The 21,849-nt window shown below is 43.1% G+C and overlaps 2 protein-coding genes and 1 pseudogene across 2 annotated transcripts; all 3 read right to left on the bottom strand.

The window, feature by feature from the left end:
* Positions 1-6,610: 6,610 nt before the first annotated feature.
* LOC127778972 (uncharacterized) lies at positions 6,611-9,499 on the bottom strand. Its single transcript, XM_052305621.1, has 2 exons — positions 8,200-9,499; positions 6,611-6,896 (listed from the first exon to the last, which is right to left on the bottom strand). Exon 1 carries the CDS (start codon positions 9,401-9,403, stop codon positions 8,204-8,206), a length of 1,200 nt encoding a protein of 399 aa, XP_052161581.1. The 5' UTR covers positions 9,404-9,499; the 3' UTR covers positions 6,611-6,896; positions 8,200-8,203.
* Positions 9,500-11,050: 1,551 nt separating this feature from the next.
* Positions 11,051-13,582, bottom strand: LOC127778966 (uncharacterized). The gene is made up of 2 exons (XM_052305618.1): positions 12,244-13,582; positions 11,051-11,500 (listed from the first exon to the last, which is right to left on the bottom strand). Exon 1 carries the CDS (start codon positions 13,580-13,582, stop codon positions 12,248-12,250), a length of 1,335 nt encoding a protein of 444 aa, XP_052161578.1. The 3' UTR covers positions 11,051-11,500; positions 12,244-12,247.
* Positions 13,583-16,738: 3,156 nt separating this feature from the next.
* LOC127778967 (uncharacterized) lies at positions 16,739-19,336 on the bottom strand (annotated as a pseudogene).
* Between the last annotated feature and the right edge of the window lie 2,513 nt (positions 19,337-21,849).

Here is a 21,849-nt window from a genome sequence, read left to right as displayed (position 1 = left end):
AGCAAGGATACTACCAGGCTAAGCTTCAGCAAGCGGCAAGCCTGCTAGGTTCAGCTCGAGGTAAGATGAAGATTGATTTAAATAAGGTATTGTTGGCTCAATATGAGCCATGGAGTATTGGAATGGCATTATTTTCAGGTCACCACTAACTGACACTAAGAAAAACATAAATAGTACTCGTAATAATCGTAACATGAGCATGAGTTATAACAAACCTGAAATTGCTAAAAATAAAAACCTATACAAGTAGATACCACCTCTTCAAACAAAGAACTAACAGATCTCTTGCGCCATTAACTTCTAATAAAATTATTTTCTACTGAGACAACCGTTGGAATCGATCAATTTGACAAATGCGGAGCTCATAAAAGATAGGCAATATAAGGAGTATAGAAGAAAGAACGAACAAAAGATAGACCAAAATAAAATGGGTGAAGTCAAAAAAGGCTGTACATGTTATAATCTGAAAGGAACAGATTATTTGGGGGTTTGGGAATGGAGTGGCAATGCGACCTAAGATAAATTTCCAACATTGTAGTAGTTTACTTATAAAAAAGGTGGGTACTGAACAGCAAGTAGAACTGCAGAAGTTTTCTGGTTGTTATACTTTACAAGAATAAAGTTCCCCAGCTAAAGATCCAGGTTCAGGTCCTTCAGGACATTAACGACAGGTCTAACTTATTTTAATCTTCAAGCAATTTCTGGATACAAAAGATTCATTTCCAGTTAATTTTCAAAACTTGGGAGCATGTTATCCCAAAAATCGCTGGCACAAAAATATAACAAGAAGATTAACGGCTGGAGGACCATCTAAAAATGCGAACATATACCAACGACGAGTTGCTTACCACACAGGCAGCAGCATACAAGCTACATTGCAACATTGAGGATGAGATAAACTGAGTGCCCCCAAAATAAGTAGTAGCTTACTTCTACATGAACAACTAGACAGCAAACTACTGCTAACATAAACAAAATAAATAGTATAAAAGAACCCCGCATTGCTAAGCATTATGGCAGCAAGCTTACCACTTCAAACACATGGTTTTGCCGATGGTGGTGAAAAGCGGAAGTATGGGCAAACACTAAAGTACTCCTTGTCCAAGTCCATCGCGCAGACCATCTCAAATTCAGCAGTCTTGACATTGAGCGAATAATATTCTATTTCTTCAGGTTCCATGTAAAGATCCTCTGATGAAGAGTCTTCTACTTTCTCATCTTCTGGAATGCCTCGAAGGAAAATAAATCCCTCAGCTGCACCTAAGGTGAAGTACTTATTATAGTAGCTCGGCAGTTGTATAGTATTCTCCGACAGGCGTTCATTGGGAGATTCACGGTCGCTTTGTTTCGCGATGCGAGAGAAGCGAAACTCTCCATTCCCCAAGTATTCACCAACAGTGAGCATCCCAGGGGCTCCTTCTCTATCAACTGCAATGCAAGCCCAAAAGCCGTCCTCCACACGATGAGCATAGTTGATAACAGAGAACTCCATCTTGAGCCCATCAAGCACAAGAATCTTGTCCGGCCAAGGCACTGTCCAGTAGAAGCAGCCATCAACATAGTCGAAGCGCCCCAGGAAGTTAGGAGGCTCTTCTGTGCCCAAAGAACTCCAGCTTGAAGATGTACCGATTCCCCATTGCCTAGTCACAGAAGAGAAGACAAACACGACCAACTTGGTTTTGTACCGCGTGACGCACATCACCCTGAATGATGTATCCGTCTCATCCTCTTGGGAGGGAGCGAGGCAGAGCGCAAAATTAACAAGGCTCCTCTCATTGGCGGTCAGTTCGTCAGGTATGGATGGGAGCATCACGTATCTCTTGAACAGGGGATCGCACACGGCGTAGTACATGAAGCGAGGACGCGGGAATAAACTTTAATGAATAAACCCAAAAATCATCTATCTATCTATTATATTATTAAAACAGCTTTGAAAGGAGGCACCACGTTCGCTGTGGAGGCTAGAAATTCCTACATTAAACGGAGAAAAAGAAAAGAAGAGTCCAAGTAGAAATACAATCTAAAAATAGCTGAAATTCGTAATTAAAAATATGCAATATGGAAAGAGGAGTCCATATAGGAACCAAATACGTGATTAATTAAAATTCGGAATAATAAAAAAATAAATTTCAAAATTGGAAAAGAAAAAAAGAAGAGTTCGAGTAGGAATACAATTTATAAATAATTGAAATTCGGAATTAAAAATAAGGAATATTGAAAGAAGAGTCCATATAAGAATCCAATACGAGATTAATTAAAATTCATAATAAAAAATAAAAAACCGAAATTAGAAAAAAAATAAAATAAGATTTCAAATAGGAATATAATTTAAAATTAACTTAAATTCGGAATTAAATATAAGTAATATTGAAATAAGAGTACATCTAAGAATCCAATAGTAGATTAATTAATATTCAGAATAAAAAATAAAATAAAATCCAAAATTAGGCAAATTAAAAACAGATTTAAAGTAGGAATATAATTTTGAAACAACTGAAATTGAAAATAAAAAATAAAAATATCAAAAGAACACAATAATAAATAAAATAAATTCTGAAATTAGGAAAAAAAGATTTCAACTAGGAATACAGTTTATAAATAACTGAAATTGGTGATAAGAAAATAAGACTATTAAAAGGAAAGACCATCTAAAACACATGATGAGATTAATTAAGTAACAGGCCTATAGACGAGCGGAGTGGTGGCGGTTGATGAGACATCTAAAAACTATTAATAAAACACCAAATAGAATCCTATTGACGATTAAAAGGAAGGACGACGGGCATGTCGTGAAGTAATCAGTCAAGACGGTTGGCGGGGACTTCTAGAATGTAAAAAAATAAACTCCAATGATAATCATATTTGATTTTAAAAATCTCAATTATAATAAAAATGAGAGGCAACGGACGGGTTATATAGGAGTGCAATAGTAGAGTCGCCGATGGTTAGTGGGTCTTCTAGAAAGTAAAAAATGAATTCCAACGATAGTTATGTTCGATTTTTTACAATCCCAATGACAATAAAGATTATGCGCCCGGCGGACGTGTCATACAGGAGTATATAGTGGCAACGTTTGACGGGATTTATAAAAATTATAAAAAACATAAAACCCAATGAGACAATAAAACTCTAAAAACTATAAGGTTCAATTTTTAAAGATTCGGGCTTCTAAAAAGTAAAAAAAAAATCCGCAATGATAATCATGTTTGATTTTAAAATCTCAATGACAATAAAGAAGGGCGGCAGCGGGTGAGCCATAGAGAAGTACAGTGACAAAGACATTGACGTTTTGGCGGAACTTCTAGAAAGTAAAAAGATGAACCTAAATGATACTTATGTTCAATTTTTAAAATAGCAATGATAATAAAGAGAAGATGCAGTGGACGGTTGTAGAGGAATATAATAGCAGTGTTTAACGGGACTTCTAGAAATTATAAAAAAGAAGCCCAACAGGACGATAAACTCTAAAAACTAAGTTTTTAGATCCAATGTTTAAAGGTTCCAAGGAGAATGAATAGAAACAGCGGTAGATTGAGCAAGCTAAGGGGTAGCAACTGATGTGTCTTTTAAAACTATAAAATTAGAAATACGAGGATGATAAGGTTTGGTCTTTCAAAATCTTAAGACAATGAGATAACTATTTAATAAATTTTAAGTTAAATCATACTAAAAAATATATAATTTTATATAAGTGCTAGCTGCGCAATTGCGCGGGCCACCCAGCTAGTTATATTTAAATTTAAGGTTGAAAATATAAATTTTAGCTGATAAGTATAAATATAAGCAAGAAGATAAGGCTGTTTGGATGCAAGTTTCAGAAAAAAGCCATAAATAATTCCTCTAGATACTTCACTCAAATCTAAATACCCAAAATCTAACTACGAACGACACGAGGCTGCATGGTAAGAGCATGAAAAAAAAAGGATCCTTTGCAATTGGTTTTAGAGCAAATTCAACAAAGCTATGTCGTATGTTTCGACAAAACTTTTCTTTTACAGATTTGAACTAATGTGTCATCAAACAACACATTTAAATTCAACTTTATTAGAAAACTAGAGTATAGATTTACGGTACAAATGTGCTGTTATTATCTCATTCCACATTGATTCCACATTGGACATTATGTTGACCACACCCTCTCTCTCCCTCGTATTCTCTTCCCTTATCAATTTCATTCCACACAGCAAGGTCATGGCCTTTTTTTTTTGGTGTGGCTAATAGCGCATACTCCGTACGTGCTATTTAATTAAGTCGCGCAGAAATCGAGGGTCTACGCTCGCGAGACGTTGACTCTAATTGCGACATTAGTTATTTCCTGCGTTAGTGCTTTTTTTCCATTTTTAATTTCGTTAGCACTTGTTCAATGGGAAGTGTTGATTAAATTTTTTCCGCGTTTTCTTTTCCGATTTTTTAGTTGTTAGTACACGTGTTTTCAAAATATTTGAACTGAAAGTTTTCCAATATAAAGAAAGATTCAAATCTAGAATTGAAAGTTTTTAAATTTTGAGTTGAAAGTTTTTAAATTTGAGTTGAAAGTTTTCAAATCTGAGTTGATTTCAAAATTGAGATGAAAGGATGAAAGTTTTCAAATTTAGATTAAAAATTTTCAAAATTTGACTTCACGTATAGATTTCTTTTCAATTTGTTACCTAAAAAAGCTATTCGAAAAAAAAATTTCCTTAATTATCATCATTATCTCTAACTAAGTGGATTTAATTATCGTCATTATCTCTAACTAACTGGATTATAGTACGTGTCTTCGAGAAAAAAATCCCGCCGCTGGCGGCGCATACGTGCAAGATAGCTTTTCCGTTTTTTTTAATGCATGTAAAACGAGAAAACTCACCAACATATAATTAACTATTATAATTTTAAAAAATGAATTTATTTGATTTTTAAACAACTTCTTTATATAAAATTTTATAAAAAGCATATCATTTAACAGTTTGAAAAACGAGTTGTTAAAAAACGAGTAAGTTAAAGTTTTCAGTTGAAGACCTGGAAGGAGCTGGAAACGAGATGGAGTTCCGACCGGTAAATTTTGGTCGATGCAAGCGAGAATTGCGGTATTGCAGTTGGAGACAGACATGGGCCAAAATGATGATGGTAATTAAGAGGAATAAGTCTATTTTGCCTCCCTCAACTCATGCCCCTCGTTGAATCGCATCCCTCAACCGTAAAACGGGGTATAACATGTCCCCCAACTCCCCAAACCGTTGCAAATCAACTCCCCGGTCGGCTTTGAAAGAGGTTTTGTCTCACGTGTCATCTTTGACCCGTTGACTGGCTGAGTCATCATGTAGGACTCACATGTGAGCCAGCCGGCTGCTTGTGCTACGGGGCGACAGGTGGCCTTCTTCTTGTCGTCTTCGTTCTTGCCGATGTCGAGCTCCTCAGGATGCCCAACTCGAGCAGCATCGAACTGGACCCCTCCGTGGGCGCGGTCGTGCCGGACGCCTCTACGTTGAGCACTGATGACTCCAGCGCCACCCAGGACCTACTTGAGATCATCTACCACATTCTCCACGGCCCTGGCAACGAACACAAGAGGAGGGCGATGACCAGCCCGAGGATGCCCGCCGCCCCTGTCTCCGCTTGGGGGTGCCGTTGCATTGACCATTCCGAGGTGGCGAAGGCTAGGCTGCATAAGGAGGCGCAGCTCATGCAGAACGTGCTCTCACCATACGGCTCGGACGAGGTGCGCACCGGGCACGTGCCAGTGCCAGTCGACTAGTGGTCGCGACACTCAAGGGCGAGCACGACGAGGCGCCCGAGCTCTAGTTAGTGGCGTCGCATGGTGTCCGTGCTGACTGCGAGTGGGCAGCTAAGCAACTGCATCACGCCCTGTACGGGGTGCCGAAGTAGGAGCCGGCCCGTGAGCTCCTCCCCTCGCGCGGCCAACCAGTGAGGTCCTCCCCACGTGCGGCCGACGAGGTCCTCCCCCGTGCGTGATACGGCCAACCAGCCAGTAGCGTCCTTTGTGCTAATGGAAGACGTGAGAAGAGGAAGAGATGAAAGAGAGAGAGATATGAGGTGGAGGGTTGCTGGCAAATGGGTCTCACCTGTGACTCAACGAGCCAATTGCCATGTTAGACGAAACCACTCGGGGAGTCTATTTGCAACGGTTTGGAAATTAGGGGACATGTTATATCTGGTTTTTGGGTCGAGGGATGTGGTTCAGCTAGGGGCATGAGTTAAGGGAGGAAAAACAGACTTATTCCTAATTAAAAAGGAGAGAGGTAATCATGGTAGAACTAGGGCCGTAGTTGGGGCCTTTCTGAGTTAGGGCCCATCGACCCGTTTGCTTGGACTAGGTGGCCCATGTTGGCAAGGGGCGTTTCTAGGAATTTTTTTCTGCATGAACAATACAGCAAAAAAACAAAAAAAAAAACCGAAGTTTTGCAGTGACAGATTGCCTAGTTTTGCGTGGTACATTGGTACTCCAAAGATTGCGAGGATAGCTCGGGGACAGCCACCGGCACTGGCTTCTCGATGGAAACTAGCGTGCTGTGTATCTCACCATGGCTTGAATGGTAAATAGTCTAAATTCTCCATATATACTATACCCAGTCCACACTGCATTCCAATTCTCCAGCGCATTCCCATCTCATAGCGTTGCACAGTCTTGCACATTGATGAAGTCCAGCACAGAATAACAGTACGGCACTAAGCCACTAACAGATTACTGTTCGAGAATAAGGTTGCCAGCAGCAAGTCTTGCTTACATTAACTTAACACGGTCTATTAAACTACATTAGTGCTACTTTGTGATAAATATAACCCAAGGCTCAAGAACATCCGGGTCAACAGAATGGCAGCACCATTTTGAACCTCCTGCACTTCCAAGCAGTACGGATGCACGGCACGAGTATGGGCTCAAAAGCACGGCTTCATCCCTGCAGATAAATTTAATTAGATTTTACAGACACCAACTGTGAATGCAAAAGGATTTTTTTTACCATATTCACATCTTCACCTAATGCCTGATATTCCACCCGACCACACCATACATGTCCTATATATTTTTCCAATGTGTTGCCAAATTTTTACAGGAAACCTCATAACAGTCCCAACACAAAATTATGATGACCCCTCAAACAAAAAAGTTACAGGGTTAGTAGGATCATCAGCAAGGATATCAGCCTGAGCTTCAGCTCGAGGTAAGATGAAGATTGACTTGGAATGCTCAATATGAGCCATGGAATGACATGTTTTTCTGATCGCCACTAACCAATGGTAGGAAAATTAGAAATTTGCAATAAGCAACATGAGCACGAGTTACAACTAACTTGAAATTGGTAGCATAAAAGCCTATACAAGTATGGGCACCAACTCTTTAAACAAATAAACCAACAGATCTCTTGCGCCATTACTTCTAATAAAATTATTTTCTATCGAGATAACCATAGGACGGGATCAATTGGACAAAATGTGGTGCTCATAAAATATACAAGGGAAAAGGTCTATAGAACAAACAACAACAAAAGATACACCAAAATGAAATGGGATAAGTAGAAAATGGCTGTACATGCTATAATCTGAAAGGAAGAGATTATTTGGGGGTTTGGGAATGGAATGGAATTGCGACCTAAGATAAATTTCCGAGTACATTGTAGTCTATTTATAAAAGAGGCAGGTGCTGAACAGCAAGCAGTGATGAAGTTTTCTGTTTGTTCTACTTTACAGGAACAAAGTTTCCCAGATGAAGATCCGGGTTCAGGTCCATCAGAACATTAATGACAGGTATAACTTACGCATTTTCTGGATACACAATATTCATTCTCCAGTTAATTCTTAAAGTTGGAAGCAAGTTATCCCACAGCAGAGAATGGATAAATGATATTTCCTAAAACGAAATTGGTGTCATCTATTTGCCTGGTTGCCAGAGCATGATCATGCATGGCAACTGGATGCTATGCCAGACAGAACCAAACCATCACTACCTTCAGAACATAACAGGATGATTAAGAGCTAGATCCTACAAGACCATCTAAATATACATAACATATATCACTGACAAATTCCCAGACAGGTGGCAGCATACAAGCTACATTGCAACATTGAGGATGAGATAAACTGAGTGCCCAAAAATAAGAAGCTTACTTCTACCTGAACTACTAGACAGCAAACTACTGCTAGCATAAACAACATAAATATAAAACAACCCCACATTGATAACTGCTACGACAACAAGCTTACCACTTCAAACACATGGTTTTGCCGATGGTGGTGAAAAGCGGAAGTATGGGCAAACATCAAAGTAGCACTTGTCCATGTCCATCGCGCAGACCATCTCAAATTCAGCAGTCTTGACATTGAGCGAATAATATTCTATTTCTTCAGGATCCATGTAAAGATCCTCTGATGAAGAGTCTTCTACTTTCTCATCTTCAGGAATGCCTCGAAGGAAAATAAATCCCTCAGCCGCACCCAAGGTGAAGTACTTGTTATAGTAGCTCGGCAATTGTATAATATTCTCGGACAGGCGTTCATTGGGAGAGTCACCGTCACTTTGTTTCGTGATGCGAGAGAAGCGAAATTCTCCATTCCCCAAGTATTCACCAACAGTCAGCATCCCAGGGGTTCCTTCCCTATCAACTGCAACGCAAGCCCGAAAGCCGTCCTCCACACGATGAGCATAGTTGATAACAGAGAACTCCATCTTGAGGGCATCAAGCACAAGAATCTTGTCCGCGGAAGGCACCGTCCAGTAGAAGCAGCCATCAACGCAGTCGAAGCAACTCAGGCCATGGCGGTTAGGGGGCTCTTCTGTGCCCAAAGAACTCCAGGTGGAAGACGAACCGATTCCCCATTGCTTAGTGACGGAAGAGAAGACGAACGCGACCAGCTTGGTGCTGTACCGCGCCACGCATATCACCCTGAACGATGTATCCGCCTCATCCTCTTGGGAGGGGGCAAGGCAGAGCCCGAAATCAACAAGGCTCCCCTCATTGGCGGTTAGGTCGTCGGGTACGGGTGGGAGCATCACGTATCGCTTGAACAGGGGATCGCACACGGCGTAGTTCATGAAGCGAGGGCGGGGGAAGTCGCCGCCGTCGGGGTCATCGGGGAAGTACTTGGACTGGATGAGGACGCGGCCGTCACGGGCGTCGAGGGGGAACCAGCCCCAGGCCTCCTCCTCAGGCACCCACGGCACGAAGCCGTACTCGAAATCGGCCTTGCGAGCGAGGGCGATGGCGCGCTCGGCGGAAGGGTGGGGCTCCGTGGCGGGGTAGAAGCCGTCGTAGCAGGCCAACCCGAGGAAGGGAGGCGGGCGCCCCCACCGGCGCCTCTTGCGGGGTGGGAATGTGGGCGAGGATCCCACCGAGGAGGCCGCCGGTGAGGGCGGCAGGGAGCGGCGCTGATGGCCGGCGCTCGATGGCGACGGCGACGGCGAGGCCATGGCAGGCGAATCGCCGGAGGTTGATGATGGAAGGGGATCGATGGGGGTTTTTTTTGGGGGTTTTGGGCGGAGGGGAGGGGTGTGCAAGAGAAGGAATCGGAGGCCGGTGGGAATCTGGGAATAGTAGGGTTTAGACTTCGGGCCCACTTGGCAGCTGAACTGTGGGAGTGGAGAAAATAGACATTTTGCCACGTTCAAAAGGGCGGTTTCGCTGGTATACCATCTAAAAACACGTTTCGCTAAAATGCCAATATGTAACGCGCGCTCACTGTCACTTTTCCATTTTAACCACTTTGTGTGTTTTCAAAATTATTTTCGCTAGAATGTCGGGTCATAAGACAGAATTGCCCTCATCGGCGCCTTCGCACTCGTCTTCCTCCGCGTCAACTCCACCATGCTCGACCTCGCCGTGCTCCACCTCCCGTCCTTGTTCCCACTCTGGTGCTCCTCAACACCTCCAACCTCCAAATCCAGAGCGGCGCCTGGTGCGAGTGCCTGGCCAACGCGACGGACGGCTCGGTATGCACCGCTGCATCCGTCGGCGGCGGCGGTGGCGGCCGCACGAGCGGCGAGGTCGGCGGGCTGTACTGGGAGGTGCGGAGGCAGCGCGTGGAGCTGGCTAAGAGCAAGGTCAATAGTGCTAGCTGTTGGCTCCAATTATTGCCATGTCATTTTACAGTTAATAGTAAGATCACCTTATACAATAGGATGACTATTATGTTAACTACAACTCATTAATCAAATAACTAATTCTGCATACAAGTATGATCAAATGTGAGCAATATCTTTGTGGTCTGTTCCGTCATGGAGTCTGTCAACCCAGAAAAGAAAAGCCTTTGATTTCTACTTGCTAGCTCATCTTTCTTCTCCCAAATTTTTCCCTCCTTCTTAGGCCAAATCAGCCACCCTTAATTGGCTTAAAATCAACAACTAGCAAATAGTGACAGGTAGTTTATCCTTTTATCCATCTCAATAGTCAATTCACACGGAAGCAAGAAAGGAAAAAAAAAAGAAAGACGATGATTGATTCACAGCGGAGCAAAGTAGCATAGTCGCTTTTGCAGCTCCATGCCTCCATCCATGCATCTGATTCGCTTGATTCCGGCGGGGAGGGCGTTGATCCCTATGGCAAGAACTCGATTTCAAGGTCTGAAGAGCTCGATTCGAGATTAGAGGAGATTGATCTAGTCACAACGGCATTGGTTCGCCGGACTAGCTCGATCCACCTAGCTAGGCTCGGACTCACCTGGGGGGTGCTGTCTCGGAGGTGGAATCCTTGCCGACGCTGGTCACCATGCCGGCAAACAAACTAAAGGCGCCGGCGAGCGGCGAAGATCTCTCACCGGATGCAATGGATTGGAACAGGAAAAGCAAGCCTTCTGTGGAAACGCAACAAAAGATCTAATGGGGTAGTTGGAGGGCCCACAAATATATTTTTTATCGTCACCACGCGTGGGTACGCGTGCTATCGCCCGGCGCTAGGATAGTCACCCGCTTCTTTCTCTCCCTTCGATTCTCTTTCCTCCACCTAAGAATACGCTGAGGTGGAATGTTTTGGAGCCTGAATCAACTTATTGTACCTGTTCTAACAAGGAGCTCCTGCCGTTTCAACACTTGCCGTCGGCGGACTGCAACCCCACCTGAATCTTTCATTTATGGAAAGAGAACTTGCATGATTGCTGCAAACAAAACACAAAATGCAAATTCCAATGCTTATTCAATCGACATGTTCCACAAGACCACAACTTCAGCCAACAGTTACTCTGACAGACAACACTTATTCCGACATTGGTTCGGCCCAACACTTGACCGACGGACAGCTGGGTACCGCCCAACACTATCCGACACACTCGGTTTCACCCAACACTCTCATTCTTTCTTTTTCCCGAGGCGCCCAACTCTAATTTGACAAAGACTGGGTTTAGCGACGGCTTGTTTCGATTACACGCACTCAGGAAACAAGTTTGATGGAGGCTCTGCCTGCCAGCATTGTAGCCGAACAACAGTACAACACCAATACATCATCATGCATGGTCCCTTCACCAACACCAGAACTCCAGAAGGATGATCCAGAGAAAGGCCAGCGTCCATCTGTCCCTGCAAATGCACTCAGTTAATTAGATGTCACTATGATGGATGCAACAAAAATATTTACTCCTTAGTTTCAAGATACCATGTTCGAAATCAGTCTGATTTAATCAGAAAGTGAAGTTTTAGTTCAGACAGTTAAGATAACACTCGTGTAGTCGTGTTCACTCTCCATTCATACTTCCAAGTTCTGATGTTCATATTTGAAGTTCAACACTTGAGCTCAGGCAGCTCAAGATAAATACTAAGTGCTCAATCTTCTCTTATACTTAGTCATTGTGTTCATAACTAAAAAGTGCAGTTTAGCTCGGATATCTAACATTCAAAATTCAGGGACCACTAAGCCAATCAGATGGATCTAGAGATTACAGATTTACAGCGCATCAGCATAACAAACAAACATACAAGTTGTAAACCGAAGTAGTTTTCCAATTGCTGACATGCATACAAGTGCTGAACCTGACATTATCTTCTTGATTTCCTGACTTTCATAAGTTATCTAACAATAGATAAATCTAAGCAATGAAAGCTATCATGGACAACAATAATAACCTAAAGCCATAATAATTTGTCAAATGCATCCGATTTACATGATAACCATGCTGGGCAGAATATAATGAATGCTTAATACAATAACAACAAGCTGATCATGGCCTAATGCAATGCATAAGCATAACAATGGAGATTTTCTCCCTCACAAAAGAACAATGCAGACAACTAGACGAAGCAAAGATTACAAAGAAAAAGCTTACCATTTCATACGCTTGGTGGCGACAAAGATGGCGCGAAGCCAGCAAACAGATCAGCGCCTATCAAGGTACGCCTAGTTTCACAGAACATCTCAACCTTGAAAGTCTTGAGCTCCACCGTAAAGCACACCTGATCTTGCACAGGCCCCTGAACTGAAATCCCCTGAACAAGGAGGTAACCCCCAGCTGCTCCCACCAGGTTGTACCGAAACTCCACTGGCAACTTCATCAGCCTCTCCAATGGCCACTTGTTCGCGCCCTCGGGATCCCAAACCACATAGAACATGTCGAATGTGCTGTCCAATATCTCGTCAACCATGGCAAACATCCCAATCCCGCCTCTCGCTGACTCCACGATTGCAACCTGATGGATTTCAATCAGTTCACTGGATGGGAGGTTGATGGTGGATAGTTCCATCGTGAAGGTGTCCAGCACAAGCAGTTTCTTCGCCCAACGCAAGAACCAGAAGATGCAGCCGTGAGCATGGTGGCGTTGGGTCAATGCGGCTTCCTGAGAGGGAGTTGCTGCGACCAAAATCCCCCATCCGTCGTAGGAGGTGGAGCTCCATTGTTGGGTATCTGAGGAGAAGGTGAACACGACTAGCTTGGACTGGCATCGCGCCATGTACATCACCCTGAATGACGTGCCGCCGCCGCCGCCGTCGTCGTCGTCGCGTGGCGGAGCGAAGAAGGGCTGTAAATCGAGGAGGTTGTGAAGCTGGGCGGAGGCGGTGAGGTCGGCGGGGACGGCGGGGAGAAGGACGTAGCGTCTGGACACGGGATCGCAGACGGCGAGGTCCATGAAGCCGGGATCATCGCCCTGGCCGTCGACCTCACCGCCGCCGCCGCCCGCGGCGCCGCGGGAGAAGAGGACGCGGCCGTCGAGGACGTCGCGGCGGCGCCAGGGATCCGGGGACGAAGGGAGGAAGGGGCAGGCGAAGTCGACGACGTCGCGGGCGGCGGCCCCCGCGGCGGCGGCGGCGGCGCTGGGGTGGGGCGGCTCCGCGGGGACGAAGCCGCCGCCGGCGTCGAGGAAGCCGAGCAGCGCCGGCGGGTGGCCGGCTGCGCGGAAGCGGCGGAGGAAGGAGGGCTCGGTGATGACGCGGCGGAAGCCGGCGCAGGCGGTGGCGGCGCGGGCGAGGTCGGCGTGGGACGGGACGCGGACGAAGATCTCCCTCAGGACGTCGTCGCTGAGAACCGCCAGCGACGGCGGCGTCGGCGTCGGGGCAGGCCGCGCCGCCGGCGAGGGCGTGGCGGCGTTGGGCTTGGCCGCTCGGCGGCGGCGGCGGCGGAAGCACCGCAGTTTGGCCAGCCGCTTTAGGAGAAACTGAAGGTTGGCCATTAGACGGATTGGTGTGTGTGAGATGCGTCTAGGGGTGTCTATTAATAGTAGCACGTCACTGCGTGCAACCAGCTAGCCATGTTAAAGAAACCGGGAGGTAAACCTAAGTACCTAACCGGTCACTGGTTCGGGGTTGGGATCTATTCAACTTGAGGATATGAATTTATATTCAAATTTTTATTTGTAAATTTGTCGGTTGGTTTGCTGCCAAAGTGTTAGATTTGTAGGTTTGTGATTTGATATATGATAGAATCCAGTAAAATCATAATTTCAGAACCTAGCAACACTAGAACTTCTGGTGAGCTTTCTAATTGGCGCTGCCGATTGTTACAAGAGGGGTTGAACTTTGATGCTAATATGCATTCTATTCATCGAAAGGTTGGAAACCCTTATATTCATATATAATTTATAACATGAAATTTATATGTTTGAATTAGATTCCTCGTGGTATTGAAAATCACGTAAATTTATCCTTTGCTCATATTGGCACCGCCAACCAACCATACCTTGGTCGTATCCACTTAGAATGTGTCATAAAACACACGCCTGCAAGTGCAAATGCATCATCATTCATCTATCTATCTTGGATATGACTCACCATTCATCTATCTATCTATCTTTTAGCGTGACGCACCATTCATTAAATGGACTAAATCAATAACCCCTTACTTTTTCATAAATAATTAGTGTAGGTGACGTGCTCCTTTGGCGCGCTATGCCAACTTGACCCAAGTTTGCGTGCCCGATAAGTTTTTATCAACAAAAGCACCTTTTCTTCTCACCACATATAAAAGCACCATTTATGTGTTTCTATAATCTCTTTCTCGTGCAATGTTTCTTTGTACACACACTTTAACTTTATGACGATATAAGATTTCTATATATGTTTATCCGTAGTTATATTTATGTATCATTATAATTGCTTATATGATTGGTTAATGGTACGATCTATATATATATGTGTGTGTTTGGTCTGAGTTAGTATCATGCTAGAATTTTCACAATGCACACATATCCTTATGTTTTTAGCTCATGCCCATACATATGCAGTCTCTTTAGATGCGATTGGCAACCTTCAAGATGGTGCCCATCCAGACAATAGGGCACTCGGTTTTCACATTGCGTGACTCGCCGAGTTGCTTTGCGAGACAGCCCACGAGGCCAGATAACGTCAGAGTCCATCACACGATAAGGCTAATCGGTGTGCCACAACAACTAGATATGCAGTTATACTACAAAGTTAAGTAAAGAGAAGACTAAGACATGTTCGAGATGAGTATGATCTCTTAAACAATACAAGATTATTTAAAGACCGTGCTTTTACAACAATTGACGTAACAAATACTCTAACTATTAACTCAAAAAAATATTATTCTATTGCTATTCTTTCCTTTTTCACCCTTATACAACCATGTTTCCAATAGAGGTTATGAGTCATTATTGAGCCGTTGTTACCCATATAGCAACGGCATTTTGTCTCTCCTATTTATCTCTCTTCCATATTAACAAATATTCATAATTAGCAACACTAAGAGACGTCTATTAATGACCATTATAAATGCCCTAAAATGAGCTAGTATTACTTTGTTCGAATGACTAAAAAATTACCTTATTAAGCAGGTAAACAAGAGAGTTTTATGCTGCCTGTTGATCATGGTGGACGTAGATTATAATGGTTTATAAAAATATACAATTGTACTTTTGTAGATATATAGAAGCAGGCGTTGTATATTCACGATTACGGTTGAGTAGGATATTTGGCTAGTTCCATTCATATAGAGGTGAAAAACGTGTTCTCAACCCATAATCCAAATTAAGGAATCAACTTTGCGCTCTCTCTTTCTCTCTCTCAACACAAATTGAAAATGCAATATATTGTGTTTCACATGATCTTCATTGGAAAAGAGAAAACTATCCTGAAAGAACATTTCCATTTTCAACTGAGTGCCATTCCATGCATCAGCACCTGTCATCCCTATTTCATTGAGTACTACCTCTGCCCAAAATACAGTACTACATCCGTTTCAGGTTATAAAACTTTCTATCATTGTCCACATTCATATAGATGTTAATGAATCTTGACACATATATATATCTAGATTCATTAACATATATACGAATGTGAGCAATGCTAGAAAGTCTTATAACCTATTAAGATAATTTTATTGTCATTACCTACATGCCATTGCCACCTATAACCAAAGTTGATGACCACTGCTACATATAAAAGTTAAAAACACTCCAGAAGTGATAAGTATTATCATCGTAGCAGCATAGATATTTGGATATCTGATGTATCAACCCTACATTGTATAATAATATAACACAGCAATTTGAAGCTCTTATAAACCTCCAAGATGTAGTGTGACGTCAGTGGCTAGAAGCTGCATTGGTTTGTCAGACGAGACCGAGAAACTTACAGACAACCATGCATGTTATCAATCCCCATTGTCACGATGTGTTCATGTGACCAGCACTCATCTACATGAATTATGTGTTGCGCGCTGCTTGCTACATATGGATTAATTCAACTTCCAAAGTGAATTCTGGAATGCAAACTCGTAAGTATTATCTCCTCTCTTTTTTTTTATCCCCAGATGTAACGAAGCATATATTACTGGTGTAACATGAATCTCCCGATCAAGAAATTTGTACGAGCCGTGGGATCAAGATCATAGCAACATTTACACATCTTCTGGCTGAAATTCTTCTAGAGATGAACCGTGATTTCCTATTTGGACACAGACATCTAATTGCAGCAGAAAGAAGCAATAAAACAAAACTAGGAAGCGATTTGCTCACCAAAAGAAGTGAGGTAGTTAGATACCAGATATCTAATGGAAACTCTGAGCTCCACACGCAGCACATTAGCTTGGAAATGGACCAGAGCTCTGCTACGAATACCAGCACAGCATTCGCATCATCAGTGCATATCAGCGTTCAGAAGAAAGAAAATAGTTTGATAACATAATAAGCTAGCTAGTACCTAGCAAGCAGCTTAGATCGAAACACAACGAAAGTGTATTATAAGTCTGGTAAATATACCTAGCCATGGATTAGTGCTTAACAAGTGTTTGACAGGTAACGTGAAGTACTTAGCAAAAGCAGGCAAAGGTGAACTAGACTAGCCTAGCGCGAGTGCAGACGCAGCAGGACCACAGATCACGGCTATTCCCCAACGAACAGCAGCAGAATAGTAGAATTCCTGCAAATACATATAGTAAGAAACAACTGTTATGAACATGATAACAGATTTATTAATCTTCACAGTTTAATACTCACCGAAAAACCATACATTCAAGATTTATAGTTAAACTATAAATCTTTTTTTTCTGAAGGTCATTAAACTGTATATTAAAAGGATAGAAAAAAAAATGGACGGCACTGCATACTTTTGAAATCTTGAAACCAAAATGGAGTATGATAATTTCAGTATTACACGCACAAGCACATGTATTTGTGTGAACTGATGCACACTGCACGATGACAGCACCAGTTATTTAGCAAACATGGCAAGACCTATATGATGGAGGTTATTTATTTTTAAACGGGGGACCTGGATTGCAAAGGGAACACTGACTTCTTTCTGAACATCGGAACACTACCTTAAGCTTTCAACGATAATATCATGCCAATCATTTTCCCAATAACATGACCTATATGTGCCCAACTGTTGCCCTACAATAATGAAAAGAAAAAGTACATAAGCTTATGGCACTTTTTTAGATGAATATTCTGAGACTAATAACTTCTGGGGGTCTGGGAATAAATTTACTTTCATATAAAAACTTCAGTTGGCTATTTGTAGAACAAGAACATCAAGCTTAAGGGAATTTGTTGGGAGTACAGACAACAAACAGAGCCTATAAAAACTCAGAGAGTTAAGGCACCCTTTGGTGTAATACAACTACATGAGGACTAGCTAACAATAAGGAAAATGTATTTTCAAAAAATGAATGTCTGCAGTATCTCCCAACTCCCAACTTTTAGTAGAACATTGCCAGCGTATCTGTTATATGAAGGCTAAATGATTTGCAAATTTACTTTATCATTCGAATTAACTCAAAGTGTGATGACACCAGTATAATTGTTCAACAACTCAACAAGACATTGGTCATTGTCGTATTCTGCTATTCAGGGCTTTGATAAGCAATCAGCAACACAATAATTTAAGCACTAATGGCTGGCATAAACTAAAAATAACCTAGAGCAGTAATGCATCGTAAAATGCATACAAGCTCTGTGATGGCCATGATGCGCAGAACATACATATATAATGTTGCTGCAACTGCAATAAGGTCTGTACAAGATTAAGTACCAGTACAGACTAGATTCTAATACCTGCATCACAAAGGATAACTTCTTTGCATGAAGCATATGCCAAACAAAAATAACCAAGAACATGAGCCTATGAGACAAAAGAAAATACCATTTCATAAGCACGGCGGCAACAACGATGGTGGGTAACTGGTAAAACAGGTTAGCAGTTTTGATGGCATGGTTAGTCCCACAAAACCTCTCAACCCGAAAAGTCTTGACATCCACCGAAAAACAAACATGCTCCGGCACCTCTGACGAAGATTCTGAGGCCTGTGATGATCCATTTTGACGCGAAGAGGCCTGCCATGATGATTTTGAACCCTTTGGAATCCCTTGCAGGAGCACGTAACCCCCATCAATCCCCAGGAGATTTTCATACCAATAATTTAAGGGCAACTGGATAGCCTCTATTACACGCCATTGCTTCACTCCCTTATCATTATCTTGCCAAATAGCATAATAGAGGTCAAAGCTGGTATAAAAATTGTTGATGAGAACGAACAGCCCAAGCTGACCTTCCTCTGTCTCCAGGAATACAATGTCTTTCTTCCAGCTGCCGGGAACCATCTCAATTGTGGACAACTGATTTGTTGTGGTGTCCAGGATCAGGAGCTTGTTCGCCCAATCCAAAAGCCAGCAGATGTTGCCATGTACATGGAATCGCCAGAACATCTCGGCGAGCCAAGTCGATGTCCCGTTGATCAGAGCAGCCCAACCATCGTACTCCACGGCGCGCCATTCCCCAGCTTCCCAAGGGAAGATGAACGCCATCAGCTTGGTCAGGCCGCGCGCCATGTACATCACCCGGAACGAGGCGCCGCCGACCTCGTCCTCGTCGTCGTCGGCGGCGGTGGCGGGGGCGAGGAAGGGCTCGAAGCAAAGGAAGCTCTGGCCCTCGAGGTCGAGGGGGTCGATTAGGTCTTGCGGGATTTCGGGGAGGATGGCGTAGCGCCCTGTGAAGGGGTCGCAGACCGCGAGATCCATGAGGAGGACGTCCGCGCCGTCGTCGTCGGGGGCGTAGTACTCCTCCTCGCGGGAGAAGAGGATGCGGCCGTCGCGGACGTCGCGGCGGCGCCAGGTGTGGCGGTCGGGGAGGAAGGCGCAGGAGAGGTCGACGGCGCCGGCGGCGGGGGCGCTGCGGTGGGGCGGCTCGGCGGGGAGGAAGGCATCCGCGTCCCGGGGGAGGATGCCGAGGAGTGGCGGCGGGTAGAGGGCGCGGTAGCGGCGGAGGAAGGAGGGGTCGGTGATGACGCGGCGGAAGGGCGGGCAGGAGGCGGACGCGCGGGCGAGGTCGGCGGGGGTGTCGAGGCGGATGAATATCTCTTCCAGGAGGTCGTCGGTGAGGATCACCGGAGGCGGCGGCGGCGGCGCCGGTGCAGGGTTTTGGCGCGGCGAGGCCATCGCGGCGGAATGGGAGTGAGGAGTGGGGAGGACGGGGAGTGGGGTCTGACCAGGTCAAACGTGGTTAGGGGTATTTTGGGTACTTTAGCTGAAAACAAGAGAAGATGAAACGAATTATGGGAATCTTTGAGAGGTAAAGGCATAAGCGCCACTTTAATCCTGTTGGATAATTTTCTATGAAAACTTTTAAAACAAAATATTAAATCATGTCATGTTGTGTGAAGTTTCGATGGAATGAACAACCATATAGAAATTTTAGAGGAAACTTAACAAGAATTCTAACATATTGAATTTTTTTTAAGTCTACCTCTCTTATTCGATTTTTGTTTTTTTTTTCTACTATCCAATCAAATGGTCTATCATGTATTTTATAATCCTCTATTTTATACTCCTAAATTGTAATTACATTCATGTTAGAATTGTTTTTATCCTAAATTGTTCAAATCAACAAGAATTTATTGAATGTCAACCGATACACCAAGACACGTGCATACACATAGCTGTATACACACCCCATGAATTGCACTCTTGACACAAATTCTTAGAGAATATTGTGCAATATTATAGAGTTTGAGTCTATGTAATGTTTATCCAATTCTATACTCTCACAAGTTAAAAACCCACAATGCCTACTATATATACTGTCTATCAATGCAATCGTTTTGTTCAGGTTTATGAGCCAAAATTTAAATTTTTAAAACTTAATTTTAAGTAGATTTTATGTTTTAAACATAATTTATTTTAAAATATTTATTTTTAATCAATAAGGACCCATATATAAAACTTTTACTCATAAATTATTTTTTATTAGCTAATAAGCCATATGGATAAGCATAGCATACCCTACACTGCGGGTGGTTGCGATTGCCATCTTCCTAAGCTGCCGCTGACATTCTCCTCAACGCCGGTTTATTTGTCGTCCCCCCATGCTGTGGCAGCCACGCTCACCGTCTCCACTGACGTCACTCTAGATATGCCTCCTATTCCACCTTCTGCCGCTCCTATCCAATTTATACAATGAGGCTAGACTCAGACGAGTCGCTCATTGTCTCCCCAAACATGAGGAAAGGAAGGAGAGTGGGGAAAGCAAGAGGAAAGAGAGAGAGGAGGGTCACTAACATGTGGTCCCACATGTTGACTTAGCGGCTAAACCAGGTTAACGTGCCACGTAACTGAAAATCATCGTCAATACTACCAGGAGAGTTATTCTTCATTGGTTTAAATAGTTAGAGGGTTGATATGTCCGGTTTTACGGTTTAGGAATTCAAATTAGATTCCTATCTGAGTGAAATTGGACTCTTTGCGCTCTCTTCACCATGGCTTCCTGCCACACGAAGCCGAGCTTGCGATGGCGCCATGTCGAAGAGCGGGGGAGCTTCCCTCTACCTCGCGGAGGACAGCGCCCATCGGCGACCTCTGCATGCCGGCTGCCGGTTACTGGGTGCCGGCGGTGGGCACCCTCGAAAACTGACGGGGCAGCGTGCACGAATGAAGGCGATCGAGAAAATTCCTTATGTACCCTAAAATTTAAGCTAATCCCTTCTATGCCCTTGAATTTTGTTTACTTCCTTGTATACCCAAAAATTTAATTTTGATCCCTTCCCCCTCTCGTCAGTTGACCGTCTAATTTCTAGAAAAATTACCATTTTACCCTTTGGATGTATATACAAATTTATGAATTATATTATTGGAAATGTAAAAGTTTGTCGCATTAGACTATTATGGTTATGAGTTTGATGTGTGATACATTATTTATTAAAAAAATATTTTTAGATAATGAAATAAAAAATAATGTATTTATTTTATTTTTAAAAGTCATAAAAATGAGGAGCATTCATACAAAAATACTGCGAATGCTCACCATATTTTTTTTATGAATGATCCCGATAAAGAAAATCTATTGTCATATTAAATTTCAAATAAAAATTTTACTTTATTACATTTGTTTTCTTTTCAAAATTTATGTCAAAATTTTCTGCACTAATTATTTAGTCTCATTTTCTACCTAAAATGCATATATTGTGCACTCAAGCAAAATTTTCAATCATTTTTCAAGCTTATATTCAAATCTAAATCATCGAGGGCATTAAAGGCATTTGCCATCAACTTAACGGTTAAATAAAGGAAAATATGATGGCAGGTCGGCTGGGCATGGAAGAGATAAGTTAAAATTTCAGAGGTATAGAAAAGTTCGGATAAATTTTAGCGGTACAAAAAGATTGAGCGAGTTTTCAAGGATATACATAAAATTTACTCAACTATGAAGGCCTCCAGTTCCTCGTTGCCTTCCGCCGCCGAGCCCTCGCCGGTAGAATGCTGCAGCTTCTCTTGGATTCGGAGGGTAGAAATGCTCGCAACAAAATACTCTGATTTTTAAAGTTTACTCCCCTGATTGAAAAAGGAAATCTGATTGAAAAAGGAAATCATGCCTCTCCTGATCAATCGTGTTTGTGCTTTGGAAGCTCGAGCACGTATACGTGCAGAGTTTGGGATCGGATGGAGAAGTCCAAAGTCCAAACCAAACCGGATTCATCTCGTTGGCGCGC

The sequence above is a fragment of the Oryza glaberrima genome, chromosome 7 (genome assembly GCF_000147395.1).
Source record: "Oryza glaberrima chromosome 7, OglaRS2, whole genome shotgun sequence".
Taxonomy (NCBI): domain Eukaryota; kingdom Viridiplantae; phylum Streptophyta; class Magnoliopsida; order Poales; family Poaceae; genus Oryza; species Oryza glaberrima.
This window is presented reverse-complemented; position numbering and strand designations above follow the sequence as displayed.